At 30.8% G+C, this 22,530-nt stretch overlaps 1 protein-coding gene across 2 annotated transcripts in view; it reads left to right on the top strand.

The window, feature by feature from the left end:
* The window catches only part of LOC125075972 (protein apterous-like), a 53,997-nt gene that overhangs the window by 5,902 nt on the left and 25,565 nt on the right, over positions 1-22,530 (top strand). For both annotated transcript variants that reach the window (XM_047687863.1, XM_047687864.1), the window contains exon 2: positions 721-1,043. In XM_047687863.1, the coding sequence (XP_047543819.1) occupies positions 721-1,043 (323 nt within the window). The remainder of the gene's footprint in view (positions 1-720; positions 1,044-22,530) is intronic.

Genomic DNA, 22,530 nt, shown 5'->3' on the forward strand with positions numbered 1-22,530 from the left:
CTATGTTGTTTGAACTGCGCGTTGCAAAAACACATATTCTTCAAATTCTTTAGATAATAAATTTTAATTATATGTTTATAAATATATAAAAACTAAAAGTCTCTTTCGTATGAACGTTTAGTATAAAATTTCTACACTAAGTTGATACTCATTAAATTTAGTGGATTAACACCGAATTTTACAAATGATTTTGTATCAGAGAGTTTAATAAGTACGTTGACCAGTTAAAAATAAATTTCTGAACTATGTATAGAATTTAGGTATTTATAAAAATAAACATATCATATTACCAATTACACAATTTAAAATACAGTATATTACAGTATATATTGAACGGTCTTCTTTTATATTATATTTGTTATTATATTTAGTGTATTTTATTGTAATGAAAACCGTGATGCCCCAGCAGAAAGCGCTTGGTGAGTCACAGGCTTAAATCCGGCAAGGATCCAGAAGTTATCTTGTGGCAATTTTATTATTTTATTGTTTAATTAATTGTTCTCGTACTCGTCGTAACTTTGTAATGACTTAAATTCAACTATTCTTGTTCAAGAGAAAAGGAGCTAAGTCAATTTTGTGTTAATTTTATATTTCTCTCTGTACACAATGCCTTTTTAAATCCCAAGCTCGTCATTACTTTTAAAGATCACCTACTGCGTAAGTGAATTTAGAGGTGGTATCGATCAACGGCTAAAATCTCAATAAAGAATATTGTTTCAGCAACAGAGTGAGCGGTACCTATCTTCGGCGTACGAGGCAGGAGCAGAGTTGTCGCCAGTCGCGCCCGCAGCGTCACCGGGTTCCCCTCGCGATTGCACTTCGTGTCGCAAGAGGGAACCACCAGATGAACCTCCGCCACCGCCTCCAGAAGACGCATGCGCAGGTTGCGGCGCTAGGATAACAGACAGATATTACCTTCTTGCTCTTGAACGACGCTGGCACACTCCGTGCTTGAGATGCTGCGAATGCAAGATGCCTCTCGACTCAGAACAGAGGTGCTATGCGCGGGATAGTAATATATTCTGTAAAAATGACTACATCAGGTCAGTTAATAACATAATTACTTCTTAAGGCTTTCGAATAATTTTAATAAAATTGTCAGAGTTACATTGAATTACTGTTTGGATATGTAACGGGATCCTACAGGAAAAACATAACGAAAAATGATGTTAACAGATATTATGGTTCAGAAACTATTATTTCCTTATTTGTTCGTTTCGTATGATATTTGTTGTTTGCTAACTAAATATCTATTTAAATACCAATAACTGTTAAAACTATGAGATGGACTACGGTGTAAAGAATAAAATGTACAAAACTTTGAGGAGCTTAGATATAAAGATATATATCTTTAGATGTAAGCTCCTCAAAGTTATTATACAAAATTTAGTTGGTATACCTCCAAGTACATCCTATTTACATCAAAACATCTAAGTTATGATTGTTCTCCATATTCTGATATGTTTAGCGGTTTGATATCGTATGAAATAATATATTATTACTATTAGTGATTTTTTTTGCACCAGACACTTTTTACTTAAACGTTTCGCATAGAAAAGGTGCACTAAAACTCCACCTTAATATTTTAAATAAATATGAATATTCATTTTATTTTAACAAAAAATGAAGTATTTAATTTTATATAATACGTTAAATATAAATAGTTTTTGATATAATGAATTAAACGTGTTCGGTATTCCCAGAGTTATTTTACAATACTAGGAAATACTCAAAACAAATAGAGCTTCAACGATCTGTATAACATCGCAGTTGTATTATTTTATTTAAAATTAATATAATATTTCTATACTCGTTAAATAAACATTTATTCAATGAGATCGTAAGCTTATCTCGTTACATAATAAAAGGTTTAGTAATTTTATAAATTTATTTCCAGTCCAAGATTCACAAGGATTAAATTCACAGAATTTTATAGAGAATAGTTTTATGAAGTTAGTTTTGTGTAAGGGATACCTAATGCGCGTCTAGGTTTAGGCACCCATATACGTCACGTGGGCCGTCACCCATCTGAGGTGGTATCTGATGAACGTTTTACAGCCCACCCCGGTCACAATTCACTCCGTGTTATCACTAGGACGTCGGGCACGTACGCATCTCAATGACATCTCTACGGGACGTCGGGCCCGCGGAAACAAGTGATGAGAGCGAGCGGTCGCTAGATTCTAGTATCTAGACTAGTAAATTCAATCTTAAATGAAAACTAGTTCCGACAATTGTTTGAAGAACTGTCCTTAAGAAACTGCTGGAAATTTAATTTAATACTAAGTTTTATATATTATATAAAATTAAAACTACATTAGTGGGTTCGTAACTTAAGACGATGATTCAAAATAGTCACATTTAAATGTAAGTAACAAATACGAACGACGGTTAATCTTTTTTTTTCAAGTACTACACATTATTTTGCAAAAATTTTTTATACTTAGTTAAAAATCTTAGTCTTTACACATTTTATAGCATTATAAATATGTATTTTGGATGTTTAATTTAACTCTTTATAATTCTTGTTTCATCTAGCTTATAACTTGAACCAACAAGAAATTATTAGTTAAGTAGCAAATATATATTCTTAAAAAAATACCGGCGGACAGTAAATTCATTTTATTATATTTAATATAAACGGCCCGTCTCTATTAAAATAAAATTGCTACGTAAATATTACCCGACTAGAGTTCCTCCGATTACAAAGATTTCGGAACTTATTGTATCTCTAACAGGTATAATATTCTGTGCGTTTCGCTTTATTGATTTCTTAAGATTATCCCGAAAAGAGAATAAGAGCAAATGCTTCGAATAAATTAATATAGATTATACAAATAATATTAATGCTTTTATAAATTGATAAAGTTGCTTTCAACACTTTCCGACTTGATGTTTGTATAATTAATTATATACAAACAAATCATCAATTTTAGTACCTGCTATGCATTTGGAAAATATTCAAAGAAATTTTATTGTATTTATAACATCACAAGTTGTGTCCCGCGGTTTCAGAATCGGAATAATATATACATACGTCATACATTACATTAGCAGATAGTAAATTTCCCGCTGCTGGACTAAGGTCTCCTCTCCCTTTGAGGAGAAGGTATGGAGCATATTCCACCACGCTGCTCCAACGGGGTTAGGTGAAATACACATGTGGCAGAATTTAGTTGAAATTAGACACATGCAGGTTTCCTCACGATGTTTTCCTTCACCGTCGATCGCAAGATGAATTATAAACACAAATTAAGCCCATGAAATTCAGTGGTGCTTTCCTGGGTTTGAACCCGAAATCATCGGTTAAGATGCACGCGTTCTAACCACTGGGCCATCTCGGCTCGATGGCCGATACATATACGTAATTTATATATTATTCAATATGCTATATTGATTTGCTTCTTAGAGTCCTAAATAAATTGATTATCGACGTATAGTGATATAGATATAATTATATCGGACTTGCAGATAAACTCAGATCAACTTAATATAATTATATGTTTATATAAAACATATGAAGTATACGATAGATTTGAGTAAAGCTTCCATACTAATGAATAGGTGTATGTTTTATGATTTCTTATCATTTACTAGATGTTAAGACTAACTTAAAATACATAAGATTCCAGTATCCTAGGTTAAAATTCTCAGTAACAATCCGGCTCAGAAACTAACAGAGTTCCAAATCCGTGTCTTGTAAAGTTACAATAATATAAATAATTATATTATGAAGTCACGTGTAATTACACTCACTCGATATATATATCTCAGCCAACTGGTTTAATTAGCTTTTTAATGAACAGCCTAGTCATTTAACTAAACGGCGTCATTCAATCGGTCGGCGTCAGACGTGGATTATATTCAGGTAATACATCTTCCGTTCATAGAATGGGATACATTACTTTTGACTCTTCTGAAAATTAAAAATCTACATTGGCTTGAGGCAATTTTATAAATTATTTTATTTAAATTTTAATATGTATATGTCTATTTTTAGACGAATTTAATGCTAATCCTATATACGGAAGATGAATTGGCTGAACGCCGTTCAGATCGCAAATTAAGCGGCGTCATTTAATAAAATGTCTAGGCTGTTAATTGAATGTCTAATTCAGTTAGTTGCCTGTGACATATACAATAATTTAAGATCGCTAGTTAAGTTATACCTAAATAAACTATCTTTATTATATATAAATACAATTCGTATGCAATACATCATTTAGCTAACTATCAACGAATGTATTATAACTTTGTCGTGTCTAATTCATTTATAAGCAATAAACGACGCGTAGTCTATTTTCTGCATTCAGATACAATGCTAATGCTGAATATTCAGCCATATCTAACTAAATCTTTTAAAGTTATATACATAAAACTTACACCATGAGATGTTTACCCGTTTCGGAGAATTTAAATATATAACATTGTTATATAAGACGTGCGGTGCCGTTGTAGTTTCGTCTGCTTTAAATGTGGACTATTGATGTGACAGTGGTTAATTTCATATTCCTGTACATGTAGTACATATCCCAGATACTAAATAAGCTATGAATGATGAATAAATAAGCAATTACCAAGGTATAATTAATTAGAGTTCTGCACCTGTATCGTCCATATCGAATTGACCGGTCCGTATTAATATCAACACATTATATATTCAAAAAGGAACATTTTTAGGTATTTACACATAAACTATTAACAATTTGACGTAAAACTTTCACAAAATTAAATAAATAATCGTTCGTCATCGACTGGATTCGTTTTTATGTGTTTTAAATTTTTTATCATAGGTAATTAATTATGTTAAAATAGTCTGAGAGAAAAACGCGGCGAGTGCTTTCATGTTGAATATGACAAAAATATTATAAAATATTTGCGTAGAGAGATATCAGTTCCCACAAAGGTATCTAATGGATTAGACTCAGTAACCAGTTCTCTTTTAGTTTGTATTGATGAATAAACTTATCACTAACATAATTTGACTTATATTAATACTGATACGTAAATAATTCTTAACGTAACTTTGTAAACATTATAAAAGGATACATCTAAATTAAGATGTAATGTCTACTGAAAAAAAATCTTATATTATATCTATAAAGAAGCCCGGGCGAGTAGCTAGTATTGAATAAAAAACCTCATTGGTACTAATAGTAGTTATAATTCTCATTTTAAGCAAAATATAAATTCCGTTTAACTGTTTTGATTCGCTTAGGTTTACTGTGTTAATTAATAGTGCGTGTGCAATGGATTAATTCAAATGTAATTTGACGTGCCATCTCAGCCTATACTCGACACTTAGCCAAATTGACGTACGAATGACATCGAATTTAAATCATTGATTTAACCTAAAGATGATGAATTGTGTTTAATTATTTCACTTTATTTACCTTGACACTGTAATTATATTATGTAACGACGCAAACAAATGTATAAAAAATGTTATAAATGTAAATTCTCTCCTTGTTATAATTACATAGAGGAATTAATCAATTATTTATCGGAGGTGTTGTCGATGTTATTGCATTTAGCTGTCTGATAATTCATTCCGAACTTTTACAACTATTTTTATATGGTCCTGGAGAGAGTTTGATGAAGCTAGAGTTATCTAGTGCAAAACAAAACAGCCAATGTGGCAGCATCGAATGGCTTAAAACTGTTTGCGGCGCTGATGGGCAAGGTTCTATCACCTTGTAGAGACATCAGTCGATATACATCTGGGCTGAATGCATCCGGAACTAAAACGAAGTTTTGTTTTTCCTAATTACGTAAATCCCCTAAGTACAGGGGTGTGGAACAGTATTCTTATCCGGAAACCGAAAATGTTATCCAAATTTGTAATAATAGGATTGAACCGTAGAAATTCGAACGTATACTCTATTGTATATGGTTAAGCTTCTACAGGGACATGATCACTTGGTTATCAAGAACATAAAAATAATAAAATGTATTAAAAAAAATGTTGAAGGTTTTGGGCATTCAAATATATTTTGACATGTACTTATTTTGAAATATTTTATTTATAAAGTGTATGCAATTTCTAAGTAACGCATATATTAATTATAATACAGTATATTTAATGGTATGTGCGTTTAATGATCATAACGGTTTTGAAAACGGCAATGACTTTAATTATTTAATTATGGACGAATTAAATGTGTCTACCAAAAGTTTATTGCTTAAATCATGAAATTAACATTTGTTGTTATAAAACTTACAACATTTTTATAAATATTGCGCTAATGTTACCGTTATTAAGAGTCGGTGTGCTAATAAATGAACATATTGTTTTATATATATATATATATATATATATATATATATATATACACTGATACACTTTTTATGTTTTACAAATTTCTGAAATCATAATCTATTTTAATATTTCGTAGAATTTGAGCAAATTATTTAAAACCATGAAATAATTATTGTTCATGTACACACATACATAAAACTAACTAGAAATGCTTATAGTCAGTTGAAACGTCAAAGTTTACCATTACAATTTTTAATGGAAGTAGCTACCATATGAGTGTACCGTAGCTAGAACAGGAAAAAATGATAATGTATTCTATGATTGTATAAAAAACGTTCGTAGGCCATCGTCTGTCTTTATCTCGGCGTCCTTTACCTCTCAAATAACATTATCAGCTCCTAGAGCGGTGAAATACAAGAAACAATAAACGGACATCGTAAACATACGTTATGTGGGCATAAATCAAATCCGTCCCTAGCTACGAGACACTTGTTAAATTGCTCATAAAAGTCTTCAACGCAACGAATACGCGTATATTAGAATGGGTTTATGGCAGCTCTCAGCCGAAGTATCGGCACTTTTGATTGGTTCGGCCGAGTTCGGAGACCGACATCGGACATCGGACAGCTAAATATATGAATTTCAATTAAATCAAGTTCTATTTTTCACCTGCTGTATCTTTTGATTATCACGGCAGTTTATTAAAAGATATATCATCTTATAAAATTATCCCTTTTTTTGTATTGTGCATTTATTGATACCGATCGAAGATTTTTCGAACCACTTAATAAAATGAAATTATTACACTTATATGTCAAATAATAATTCATATTTATTTTCTAATAAATCGTTTGTTAGATATATACGAATAATTCATAAATTAAATAATATATTACACTCTCTCGAGTTTATCTGTTATTGTTTTAAAGTGTTTTAAACTAGATTAGAATACAACGAATTGTTAAAATAGCGTATAATATTAAATAAAAGCGGGCGAATGTGGGAACGTGTCACGCGGGAATTCGTTGGAAAAAGCTATGATCGTTACTGAGCTGACGAATCGATTCAATATATTAATTATTATAAACAATCTTACTTAAACTAATAAAACATATTATTCCAAAAACTTAGACATAAGTATGACATCAAATTAATATAAGCTTAAAAGATAAATTAATTGATATTTTTATTTCATTATGTTAATACATAATATAAGGTATAATAAATATAAAAGCGTGTATATAGTCGTGTGATGATTTAGTTTTTTTTCTAGAGATAGATTTATGAGTAGTTATCTATAACTGGGTCCATTTAGTCGTCGTAAGTGGAGTCCGACAGGGTCGGCGTCAAGCGGAGCTCTGTTTATGGTCCCACTCATTGTATTATGTTATGCGTGTGCGAAATACCATAATTTTGAGTATATTATTGTTGTAGGTGCTGTCATGCTCCAAAAATATACGGACGCTTTTGTTTTAGAGGTGAGAATTAGACAATGAGGAGCATTGCTTAACCGTCTCACAAATCATACAATTTAAATAAGAATTCTCTCATGAATTTCAATTAATTAAAGTGAAAATCAGCGAAGACTCGGTAAAAGAGATTAATTTCTCTTTAATAGTCTGTTTAGACATTATATGTGTGAGACTTGATTTGAGGAATAGGTAAGCCTCCGTAACCGACGCTCGTACCGTCTTCGGTACTACTATGAAGAATCCTACTATAAAAATGTGAAATATGAATCCGATGGAGAGAAAAACAATGATTAATTGTATGTAACAGACAAAGTTGCGAGACTTATGATTGACGGACGATTATTTTATTTAATTACAAATACCACTATATTTATTACACTTGATAAAATGTTAAACTTTTCAAACGGATTTATACTTTTTTATTTATTTAAACAATAAGTTTTTATTAACAGAAGTTGCCGACTTCATAGTCATTGTATATTGAGTCAAGCCTACCAGAGTTTATACAAGTAACCAATTAGATTCAATGTACCTAATATCATAATAGGAACTAATTTTATTTATTGTCAGTTCTTTCGTATAAAGATAAAGTTTAATTACTATCAGTACCGTATCTTTATTGCCTACTCCCGCGGCGTCTTATCAGCTACATCTATCTGACTTGTTTATGGATAAAATTTTGATATTTCTTCTATGGAATTCAGCTATTCACCGTAGGAAACGTCAAGGTCGCGCTGTGAAAGTTGATACAGTACTGATAATTGTTATGTTTTTATTATATCAATGTAAATAAGTAAGTAAACTGAGTATCACTTTAAATCTGATAACAATAACTCTTCGACGTAAGTTTGAGATCATTCACTCTATCAGACCGTGTCGTCAATAAACATTCCCGACAACGGATTTGCTGTTGCATTTCAAGAAGAAAGAGATTGTTTCTTTGTAATACGGATGATTGTCGCTTGTACGGAACTTATCTCGAGGCAAATGTAATTTTGTAGCTAAATTAAAATTATATTCCCGTCGGAAGCTCGCGTGACGTCACGGCCTGTGCGCATGCGCGATGCCTGACGGATTAATACGATCAAACTCCTGCGGATCACGCGAACACTCATTTTTTTGACAAGTCTAGGGTCAAAATTGCTACTTTTATGTTTTCTCGGTACCGACCACCCGCACGGTAACTGTGTCATTATTGTGAATTGTGTCACTGACCACTGTTAATAACTATAATGAAGTCAATTAATGTAAAAGGTAAATACATAAGTACAAGTTGTGACGTCGAAAATTCAAACGTAATATGTCTTCGAACATTAGGACATATTATACTTTAATTAATTGTTTCCGTGAAATAATTTTATTTTCACACATATTATGAGCCTTTATATATTTTATCCGTTCTGCTATATGTAGGAAACAATTATGAGCGGTATATTATAATCGTTCTAATCCATTACCCTGTCACCAAAATCACTTCTTTGGTAAATCTAGATAAAGAGCTTGTAACGTTGAAATGACCTTTAAATATAGTTTAGAGCTAATCCCTTAGATAAATTCTTCCAGTATTATACTACTTATTATTATTATAGTGCTTATATACCGTCACTTTATAAAACAAAATGCAGATGGAATACTCGGAGCGTTTTAGTGAAGCAACCAAAGCGAATATAAAACTCAAGCAAATCGCAACGATGAATGTTACTTTATATACCAATATTTAATAATAAATGTGACAGAGTTTTTGACGTATTAACAAAACGGTAAATGCATAATCTGAGACTGAACCATTGACGTCCCGAAAGTATAATCCCTATATACTGTTTATATATTTATATTATAATTCGTAAAAACAAATATGTATTCATTCATAAACAACCACCACAAATATTCTACCCGTATTTATTGAGTGGAAAATGTTTGAGGAATTTTTAAATAGGATTTGATTCGTCTAACCATTGATACATACATGTTATATAGATAAGTATATTGTAATAGGTTATTCGAGGTATATAACATTATCAACATATACAACATCTCAAGCAAATTGTCAGCAATAACGACGCACAAAGTTACGAAGCGAAATATTGGATGAGTTATTAATCAAATATATTTTCGTAATAGGAAAACGTTAATATTAATAACGTTATTTATATAAATACTTAGAAATTTACAAAACGTTTAAGCCTTACATTTTGTCCTTAGTAACATTGATAACTGGAACTTGATATAGAATCAATGTATAAAATTAATTGTGAACGAACAAAAAAAATTCAATTTTTTTTTAAATATAATATTTAATATTTTCATATGATGATGTGAATATACTTCCTTTGCGTGTAAGGAGTTGGGGGGGGGGGTATTGGTTATGGAGGTAGTTTTTAATTACCCTCTTTACTCCTGATAGCATTTATGCAAGTTTTAATAATGATCGGTTGAGTAGTCAAGGCGTAAAAGCGTAACAAACAAACTGACTTTTGAGCTTATAATATTAGATAGGATGTTCATCCTAAAACGATATTTAAAATATAATAAGTACAATAAATGCTCTATCACAATAAAAATATTATATATTTGAAACGTTAAATACATTTCAGTGGTAGACTTTTGAAAATTCAATAAGTAAGTGTAAACTATTTCATACTAGTTGTCACCTGCGTCTTTCCTCGCGTTTTAGGAGTTGATCGTCGAGTGATAGGCATAAAAAATGTCTATGTCCTTGCTTGAGGTTCAAGAGAGCAACAGACGGACAGAGTTTCTTACGCATTTATAACATTAGAATACATTAATTCAAAATCTTTATCCAATATAGAATAGAAAAAGATTTCTACAGATGTGTTATATAGAGTTATGGAGCGTCTTAATTACTTTAACTGCTTTAATTTTTTTTTAATTTATATTGGAAAGTTTGATTCAAGTCACGTCACTTCCATTGATAGTTCTATCTGTGGCATTTTAAAAATTAATTTATTTATGTGGTTTTTAAATAAATACTAGATCAAATATATAGTCGAAATAATTATGTTTTATCTGACGGTGAAAATATTCTATAAAATCGTTCAAATGGTGCAATATTCATTTCAGTAACTTCGTTTAATTAATTGTCGTGTTAAACAAAAACGTACATCATTGAAAATGTTGTTTTTTTTTCAATTGTCTCATTGCTTGAATAAAAAAAAATCTAATGTTGTGTTTGTATGCCCTCAATAGAAAATAATAATCTTCTGTGTATATAATTAATATATAGAAATTTATTTATGTTTTTGCAAATTTAATCGGGGATTACGTTACGGAGCTAAAAAACAATTCATTTTTGCGTTACGATTTTGCGTTACGTTTTAAAGTTATAACGCAAATGTATCCATGTATGAAGTAAGTATTAAATATTAATTTATCATCCTTAGACTTGATTGAGGGAAAGTCGAAGTACAAACGAAATGTATGTTTGAACTAAGAGTGTACTGTATAATGTTGGTGTTCGTTCAGATCGTACAAGGTTAAGATCGAATTGATAAAATCAACGCGAGAATGCGAATAACTCCAGTTACAGAATAAATTCGAATATAATAGAATATTATGTATATGTTACGTTTCGTTATAACGAATATTTAAAAAAAAAACCGATTAATTGTGTTACGTCTTTTTTTAAATATATAATGTCATGTGGAGTCCAAAAAATTCAAAAACTAATTCCATGAACGTCCAAATATATTTCTTTTTATGTATTGTTTTCAATAATTCAATTCTTATTCCACGAATAAAATATATCTTTCATTTATATAGAGTACTTATAAATCTTAGTAATATGACGTTTTGGATGGCGTGTTCAGTGAGACCGAGCTATCATTTATAATCCATTGCTTAAGCCGTATCTATTCTGCAATCGCTCCACAACTTCATTCATAAGCGATCTGATCGCTATCGCATGTGAGACTGCTGGTGCATTGTCTCTTAGTTCACACTGGTACACTGATACGTTGACTACGCGCCGAAAAAAGTGTGATTCCACTCAATTCCATGTACATATTTATACAGACAGTAACCATTAAAAAGTTATATCTCCAAACGAATATTAAAATCCGTAAATCATTACATTCGTTGCAATTTATTTCATATATAATGTTGTTTTTTTATCGATTTACACCTGCGAGTACACGATATCTATAAAACTTTGCTTGTTTTATACAGATAATATAAGGTCCGGAACTGCGCACGAGTCCTACTATAAACATAAACAGTGTTGTCACGCGTTCAACAGACGGAGTTATCGATATCGCGTCCGGGTCAGCCGGGCCTAGTACGGTCAGATATGGGCCACGGAGTCCACAGAATACCTATATTATCGCTGGTCACTCAATAGCGGCGACACGGCGCCAATTATATTACGTAATCAATTCGCGAAACGTATACGCTGGTTATCGCTTCGTGTTACAGGAATTACTAATTCATTTCTTTTTGATACGCCGCTTTGCATCGAAATTAAAGATTTCACAGGAATCGAACGGAGGAGCCAAGTTTATATGTAGCCTATCGAAATAATGTTATCGTTAATGATGTCACGGTAAGATTACAAAGAGCTTATATTTTGTTTTATATTACAAACGACTACTTCAATTGCCATGAATTGATCCCTAATGGATTAATTCATCTTGAACCAATGCTAGTTCCATTATCATCCATAATGTTGTATTATGATCCCTAGTGGAACTACCAGTGGTTCGAGATGAATTAATCCTTTAATATTATATAAGTATTGCTTATTACGTCGAATAATTGAATGAGAAAAGTGCTATTATTAATAAACTATGCAACTATGCATTGCATGGGAAATTTATTGTATATTTCAATTTTGTTTAGCGAAGGTATTTTTTTAGATTAGTAACAGCAAATAATTTCAGGCTTAAAAAAGATTTAAACTTTAATATATTAACTGACTCAGTGATTCTAATCATACATCGTAAAAAAAAAGTTTTTTCAGTATTTGTAGATTTTTTGGAAATGACTAGATATATTTGGATATATCTATCAAAACCATAGATTCTATAGATATATATATAGATTCTGCAATAAGAAGTGTGCATTCAATTAGACAAACATTTATATATACCCAAAGATACGTTCACAATTGCATACACTCACACTCTCTCTCACACACACACACACGCACACACACACACACACACACACACACACAAATATAAATTCACGTACGTGTCTTATGAAATTTTGTAACATAATTTATTCCTGAATTTATAGGTGCTTTAGCGGCGCTGGTAGCTAGAAAATATACAATTCGTCTTAGAGATTTTGTTTATAGTTTTTAATTAAATATAATTAAGCCGTACCTTCGGCTAAGTAACTGGTCAATTAAAAAAAAAACCTATTTATATTATTATTCTTAATTGCGATAGTTTTGACTATTAGTTTCAATAATAATACGTAGGTACATATACTTCTGTTTTCAAATATCAATTAGCGAAAAGCGTATCATTTTATTTTTGAAGAAATTCATAATACATTTATAATTACAAAGTCGAGCTTTGATAATGAGTTCAGAAATAAATGAGCAAATATTTTCTTGCTGTAATAGGACTAAAGAAAATTCCCTCAGTCGGTTTCTGGGAAGGAAACATAATCGGCGAACTTTGCGATTGTGATGTGTGTAACTATACAATTTATTTTCCCGTTATCGGCGGCAGAGGTACGAGTACAAAACAAAAACTATAATAGATACCTATTATATATATATATATATTTATCAGAACGAAGTACATGAAAATATTGCTGATGTCCGTTATTTGTTAATAAAAAGTCATATATTGAAAAAAAATTACGTTTTAATAAGAATAATAATAATAATACAATACAAGAAGAGAACCAAAATAAAGACCTATAGACTGAAAAGAGGACCCCCAAAAATGAACTAGAAAAGTTAAACTTGGTTAAAATCTTAATACGCCTTTGTTTGTCATCTGTATGTTACATGTTCGAATAATCGTTACATTGAATTATTTATATATCTGTTCATTCACGAAGGCTCGCCCCTCCACGTTAAACTATAGGCGTCCATTAACAAATACAATTCAAATTGTTTTTGTTTTTTTTTTTGCTGTCTATACACTTGTGTTACTAAACTCACACTCACACTAAAATCTTGTAAGCAAGAGTTTCACTCATACTAATGCACAAATAATATTTTAACGTTAAATATTAATCGATCTTCTTAAAACAATAGAAAATACATGAAAATACAAAACTTATACGCATATTTTATTAAGCCAGTTAAGGCCGATACTTCTTGCACAAATGTATACCAGTTGTCATGGCGATCGGTTGAACGGTATAAAAATATATGTACTGAACGAAATCTGGCGGCGAGTCACAACAATCCGCAACTTTCACGGTGAGCGGTCAGACGGTGTCAAAGTCTATTAATCTCGGATAGATACGTATAACTACATCCATTTGTGTATACGAGATTATCAAATAACGAATACAAATAATATATCATTCCGTTGTTGTTCATGAATTTCCAGAACACATATGTTTTAAGAGAACAACTCTAGGACTTAAAGATTAAGTGTACATGTATTTATACATTTTCTCACATTGCAACATGTAGCAGAAGCGGGGTAACCTCTGAGATAGCTTATCACGCGTGTAGTGCAGACGCTGAGTACCGGCTTACATCAGCTCCTTGTTTCGAACTTAATATTCTACGCTATAAACAAACGTTTGTGTTATATCATTTTCAGATTAAGAAATATGCGTCTTATTATCATTTTAGTTTTACAATAAATACATGTAACTAAATTTTAAGGTATATAAAGTCGTTTCAAAATCACATACGTAAATCTTATCCTATTGTTAATTTTATTGCGTACATAGAATAAAAATAAAACTCCTATAATATTTTTTTTTTTGATATTATCTTTTTGAATGTATCTATAACTTTTATACAATATTTTTTTTTTTTTAATGCACTATGGATATTACTTGCAACTATGTTTTGATGCGTACCAATTATTATTTAAAAAAAAAAACACGTAATGTAATAACAATTTATTTTTAAAGAAAATGTATTTAATTATAAAATAAACATATATTTAATTCAAGTTATTTTATAGATTTTACAAGGTTTATTTATAATTCAAAATTTCTTAGTAAGATTTAGAACACTTATATCTCAAGTGAAAGGTTCAGGGTGAAATCACAGCAAGCTTTAATGATTTTTTCATATCAGTTATTCTCCTCGTGTTCGGCGATGAAGGAAAAAATCGCAAGCAAATCTGCATATGTGAAAATAAATTCAAGCACTGCGTTTATTCAATAACCAGAATTTCGCAGCGTGATGGATTCAGCACCATAACCTGGGGAATGTATAATTTTTCTCTATCGATGATATTCAATGACAGTTATTTTTTATTAACTACGTAATACAAACTAAAATTTATTAAAAGAGTATTTAATTTAGCATACTATCTTTAATTATCTGTATTGATTAAAAGCAAGCTCGCAGATATTTCTGTTAAACTGTTGTAATTTGAATAGGTTAAGCTTGTTTTCAAATTATTGTATTTATTTTGAATATAATGAATGTGTACGTATACAAGAATTATGTACTTAGACGGTGTTAAAACGTATCTTTACCATAATAACATAAAACGATAATTATTAACATTTATCTTGTTATACAGATACAATAAAACTCTCAAGCTCAAAGTTAGCTCGAGTTAGTCACCTCGTACAGATAAACTTACGAACTCATTACACGTACGACGATGCTGTACTATATCAGATTATTAACTAAATCTTTGTTTACATCTCTCCGTTTTTGAGAGTTCGAGATGCACGTGATTCTTTGTTGTGACTAACTCGTTATTTTGTGACCTAAGCAAATTGGATGCACACTTTATTATAACGGAGTTTCGGTTATTTAGACGTACATTACATTACATATATAACATATATGTAAGATATGCATTCAAGCAACAAGTAAGTTGTTTATAGCCGTTCGCAGTTAAAGCTTCGTGATTTATATTCAGTTCTGGTTTTTTTATACGAATATTACCCGCGGTAAATCACCGTAGAAATAATTAAAAGACGCGGAGAATACAGCCAACAACAATGTTTGTGTTTACAAAAACATTTGACCTATTTATGCACCGTCGACGCAGATGGTCCTGACGGAAGCGAATTTTTTTTTTTTAAATCGTAAGTCAAGCCTCTATATGCTTGTGATAAGGGTCATAGGAACCTTTGTAGTGTGTGCGGTGCAAGGATTTGTTGACAAATGAATGATGACAATTATATTGTGTGGTCGTTCCCATTGTACAACTGACGTCTCTATATTGTTGTTCCCCGCAGTTACGGTCGTTGGTTGCTGCACAGTTAACTTTTTTCAAAATTACGGTTTTAAGTATTATTCTTTTTTGTCTGTGTGCGTTATTTTTTTTAATGATTAACTATATTTTTAACAGACGAGCAAATTATATCCTTTTGATTAGACGTGACAAAAAATAATCAGATTTAATCAATACATACAATAAATAATCAGGTTTTTACATATAATACCTACATTGATGGAAAAATACCTAAATGACGTTTTATGTTTTTTTTTAAATGTATTTAAGAATATTATTTCATGACATAACGTATTGAAAGTTTTTATTTTTGTAAACCTTCTTTTGTAAATTCGTCAATACTTTATTGAAGGAAGTTGGCACAGCAAAATGGCCAAATTTGTTTGAAAAAATAAATATTCTCGCTGCAATACGTTTTTCTACTTCGTGGAGTTTGAATAGCCGTATGTTTATGTATCACAACAGTTCATCGTATCGGGCAACATTGTGTTCACGCGGCTATTGTTTCCGCCGTCAAAAATAAAGCCATTGTCACAATTTCATAGTTTAATAGCTGTAAAGAGTTTAACAATTAAATATTCCTCCCTAATATTTTAAGGTCCAATTTCAATGACATAGTTAAAAAGTACTTCTCTGATTTGTATAAACAAATATGTTGTTATTATTTTATACTCATTGCTTTGAAAGTGATTGAAGAGTTCCTTTTGTTTCGTTATTGTATTATCGGACTTACTCGAAATTTTTATCATATTTTGCTTCTCAAATCAGACTTAATCTTGTGTTATAGTATCAAGTTGTGTACTTGTCACACGTGTCACTTCGTGTTAGGACTTTATTCAAGCCCGTCTACATCGGTACAGTTCTTTCGTCAGACATTCTACCACCGAACAGTGTGACAGTATTGTTGTGTTCCGGTTTGAAGGAAAAATAAACTACTATTTCTATAGACACAAGGGGCATTACCTAAATAATAAACAAAAATTACCTACCTACAATATTAAAAAAAAAAACTAAAATTAAAAACAAAATAATTTTATAGTTATTAAAAATTAGTTTCTAAATATCGTAAAACTGTTTTTTTTTTTTAATTACCTTATATTATTATATAAATTTTGCTTCTAATTTAATTACATAATTAAATAATTACGTCTATGTCCATGCATATTCCGGATTTCACTTCAGAAGCCGATAAAAATAGTAGCAAATCTAGAAATTACGTTTACCTTTAATATAAGCCGTTTAACATAAAAGTAAGCCCTTTCTTAACGCACATCCCAATATAGTGTTGATCTTTAATGAACACGGATTCCACAAAATGTCGTTTTCCGTTAGTTGCAGTTTTATGAATATATTGGATTAATTTTGTTCGTGTAACGCAGTGGGTAACATACCATAGATGTTAAAAATCAACAAGATTTCGTCAGCGGGTGATCCAGTGTGTATGAATAATAATATCGGTTGTAGTACGGACCTACGAATCGAATTCCCATAGAGGCGTATTTCCTATTTCGCGTGAGAAACGTGTATGCGCGGCGACAGCTCGGTGGGCCGCCGGCGTCACGCTGGTGACCATTGTGCAGCCCCGGTTCACTACCACTATTGTGAGCTCCGGGTTCCTGCCGGGTGTTTATTTGCAAACACAGCGCGCGCCCTCCCGCTGCGCACGAGACCCTCGCGAGTTGATATTGCAATTTGTTACAATTTCGGTAACACGATACACGGTCGCGTCTCTATTACGGACTTCTTACTTCCGTGACGCGTTCTGATTTTTACTATTTACGATGTCGTCGAGCCGTGTTATTTATTTATTCACAGTAAATAAAACTTGAATTAAATTTACCATTAACATTTTCTATTCCATTAGCTGGATTCTAAAATTGAGAAATTCATTACACCGGCTTTCAAGATTATCAATCTAACACTATAATAAAAATGTAAAACGGTAGGAAACAGCTACAGATATAAAAAATACATTTAGATAAGACTAATAGGCATTGTAAAATTGAAATGACAAATCCCATTGGTTTACACTTTACAACGATATTAGATTCAACGAAAACTTTACAACGCCGATATCTCCAATAATAATCGTTAAAGAAAGCAGGTGAAACATAATTCGGAACTTTTGATGTGGGCATCCCTATCATAAACTGTGTCGTTACTAAACGTCGTATATCACTACTTCTAATGTCGAGATATAAACGTGCCATTAATAAACTTTTTTTTTTTAATAAACACATTAAATATGTAGCAAAAAGGTTTTATTAAATGGCAAAATATAATCTTAGTTGGTAAATACGTTAACTCTTTCATGTTTTCGACTTGGTTTGTTATCGTATTTCGATGTGTTATGTTCAGATATTATGTCGGCATAACCATAATAAAATCTTTATAGATAGACGTGTAATCTTACTCTTTGGAAGTTTCACTTAACACTCATAAATAAAGTAGTTTGAAGTATTTACTTCTATAAAAAGTAATAAAAGCAAAGTTAAGCATTCTAACCTGCTCGCTTAATCTTTAAAACTAATTTTATTTTGACATTCATCAAAATGAAAATGATAAATAATAATAAAATAAGTTAAACAACATTGGCTTGTGGCTCGTTTTTTTTAAACTACGCATTATAAATACAACTAGGTCGTTTTATTGATAGAGTTAGTATTTTTGTGTCGTTGAAAGATTTTAGCCGATGATTATTTTTTATTTATTAGTTTAATTAAAAAAATAATTGAACGTGAATTAAAAAAAAAAAATCTTTTTTTTAATATTTAATTTAAAACTGCAATAATATTATTGACGATCCTACTCTCGTCAAAATTCGGATTACGAATAATTAATTTCGTTACTTAACGAAATGAAATAATCGAAAACGTCTCGTCGGGCGAAGGTTGTAACAGCATTTACTTGTTTTATCTTCGATTCATCATCATTAGAAATGCTATGAAATTCAATTAGAAACATATCGGGAATGAAGAGTCACATTCATCAGCTCGTTTTCTCTGATATCCGTCGTCTGTAGACACTAGTACGCGTGTATTACGAATCGACTTTAGACACCCACTATTGACAGAAGTTGATAATTTTTGGACAACTGATAGAACTAATCCGGATCGTAGGATATTGAGTGTGAACGTTCGATCATCTCGTGTGAAATAAAGATACTAGTAGAACTAGTATTGAGGTCGCGATTGGCTTTTTTGGATTATTTTCTTATAATATGCTAATGTGACCGTCGACCGTGTAATTTTTAGGCGTTGTTTCACTAAATATTTTTTTAAATTTTTAATTTAATTTAATAAAGTGAAAAAATTACTGCATAAAACATATTACAAAATCATTAGCATATAAAATTAAATATTTGCCGTTGAGAGAGGTCTCGGGTTAGTTAAAGTTATATTTTCATAAACTCGATAAAGTTCGTGTTTAGAATATCGTACGATTCATGTATTACGATAAAATTGTAATCGAGCTGTAGACGATTTTCCGAACAATTGACTGATATGTTATAAAAAAATGTATGCGTGCAATATAAAAACTCCACGTTACATAGTTCATTGAGCAGACTTATTACGTGTGTAATTGTACCGATTAGTGGATTGATTTGTAAATAAGTTAACAACATACCCGTTTTTTCCAATTACTTTTTTCATAGTGACTGACTGACACAAATCTAAAAAAGATTTCTGAATTCCCGTTTAATTGAGATTGTTTCATTGATAATAATATTATTTATGAGTAACAATAATACTTACTTTAATAGGTATTGTTGTATATTTTTCATATGATTTTAAAATACCGTAAATAAAATATTTCTTTGTTCTATTTACCTTGGACCTTGGTCACGAATTAAGTATATCCGTAAATTATTTACTTTTTATGCTCATTTACTCTACGCATCTAATCTCTGGAACGAGAGTGCGGATCGAAAACGTTATCGTTTCCAATCTTACTAAATTTATAACGCATTTATAACGTTCGAATGGATCGATGTTTGTTACTCATTCACGTCAGAACGTCTGAACGGATGTGAATGAAATTTGGCACAAAGATATGTTATAGTTTGGAATAGCAAATACAAAAAAAATACCCTAAGTGTATATTATTTTGAATGAGCTATACTTGAAACACTACAACCGAATTATGACCAACATATTATATGTATAAATATATTTTTTTAATCGGATTTTTTTTTAAGTATATACGACGAGGCCTAATGGTTAAATGTTAAATATTCATGCTTTAACCACTTATCAATTTGTAATGTAAAAACGAGTTATTTATCTAAGGATGTAAATAAAAACGGTAAAAAGTGAAGAGACGCGTTTTTGTTAGCCTTCGTGTATTTTTAAGAGTCTATCGAATCTTGGAGATCTTATCGATCTAATAAAGACGAAGATACGCAAATTCAGACGACATAAAAAAGAAAACATCCGTAATTTAATTTTTAGTCAAGCTTTACGCGTTACGTATTATTAATAATATTTGCAAATCAGGTGATAATAATACTCATGGTTAATATATTTATTTGGGTTTTTAAGAATAAATTACTTGTACAAAATATAATCATATTGAAAAAGTAATTTGATCTGCTCGTAATTGGACCTTCAAGAGAATATTATAGGAGAACATTTTTTTGTTTCTTATCCTGGACAAGCTGCGTGTTTGCAAATATAATGATACCAAATTGCAAAGTCCTTGAGTAAAATATCTGTGTCATACAAACAGGCTGTCGCTCATTATTATTTCAATAATTTTCTTTATTATTATGCGTATAATTTAAAAATATTTATTTATTTTATTTTGTATAACCATTATATATTTTGAATTTGAACTTAAATAAATGAATGTCTCAATTAATATTATAAGTATATATTGAACAAACGATAGTTTAGCGAAGAAAACCTAAAAGATTTAACAAAAATAATTTGTACCTGTAATCATTTAATTTTACATTCCTATTTATCATAAAATGTTCCAACTAAAAAGTGTTAAATTATATCGTCATCTAAATACACTGACACTTCACTTTAGATTTTTTTTATTATCAGTGTGTTTAAAATAATCAAGATTTCTGTAGTTGCCAGTAAACGCTTATGTTTATTTACGAAATAACATCTTTCGAGTCTCCCAAATTGGACGGTGGTGGGCGATAGATATTAATCTACACACGTGTTGCGATAAAGAATGTCTTTTGCACAATAGACCTACGATGTTGCTGCTTTTAAATCATTTGTATTCATACCGATGTATGAATTTGCTTAAGTGATGTTCTTGGCTAGCGTACACATTTTATTTCATCGTTTCGTTTTTAGGTGTCCTGCTTTTCGTGTGACCGGAGTGATCTTGACGCTCGCTGTATTATATTTTATTATAAATTAATTTATTGCGCAGGTAATTTATCAAGACAGAAAAAAAATACATTTATGATAAAATATTGCAGTATTCACAGATTATAACATGAAATAAATTGTATTTTTTTTATATTAAAATCCGTATTTTATTCGTGATGAAATTGTAAATTTGAATCACGTGCAGACCAGGTAAAAACGGCGTCATCAATTCATTTTAATTTAACTATGCAGCGTCTAAAATTATGTCCCTAAGAATAAATCAGTTCTCACTTCCCCTACTAAGATGAGCGAGTTTCGTGTGAGTGAAGTAGCACTTCCATATGTTTTAATCTATGTTTCTCGACTTGATATATATCTCTACATAATACGACACACAAAATTTACATTCTGAGATTCGTTTAACAGATAAATACTTGGAAATATACATTCTAAATACGTTAAATATTATATTATCAGTTCGTACGAATGAAAGTACCTCGTGAACGTCTGTCCATCTGTCTGTACGAGCTAATCTAGATAACTACGGGATGAAATTTCCAAGTAGTTCTCATAATTTCACAGAACAGTTTAAGTGAGAATTAGTTTTGTAATGGCATTGCATTAGTACAGTTGGGTTTTAGCAATGTTGTAGACACAAAAGTTTTTATCAACAATTCTGATTCCTCATATCTGATCTACCGCATTAATTCTTCAAATACCATGTGCGCAAGGCGGTATACATATTAAATATCGTTTAGGATACTTCTTAAAATATTCAAAGCAGGAACTCCTAAAATGTAACATATTCTAAAAGGACCGGTAATGATAACGAAGGTTGATGACTTGATGACGTTTAATTCGTAACCATAATGCATGATAACTGTAATCTTTTATAAGAAATGATTTTCGCAGACGTTTTCTGAGAAATTTGTCTCCTGTGAAGACGTCGCAGATCATTAGTTACATGATAAAATTAAGTAATCATATTACATTATATAACCATAGCTAGGTTGTCTTGTTTAAGAAATCACCTTACCATTTAAATGTAAAACCTAGTAAATTGCTAAAGGTAATACTCTCGTCTTAAGGGAAAGCTTTGAAGCTTT

This window comes from Vanessa atalanta, chromosome Z (genome assembly GCF_905147765.1).
Source record: "Vanessa atalanta chromosome Z, ilVanAtal1.2, whole genome shotgun sequence".
Taxonomy (NCBI): Eukaryota; Metazoa; Arthropoda; class Insecta; order Lepidoptera; family Nymphalidae; genus Vanessa; species Vanessa atalanta.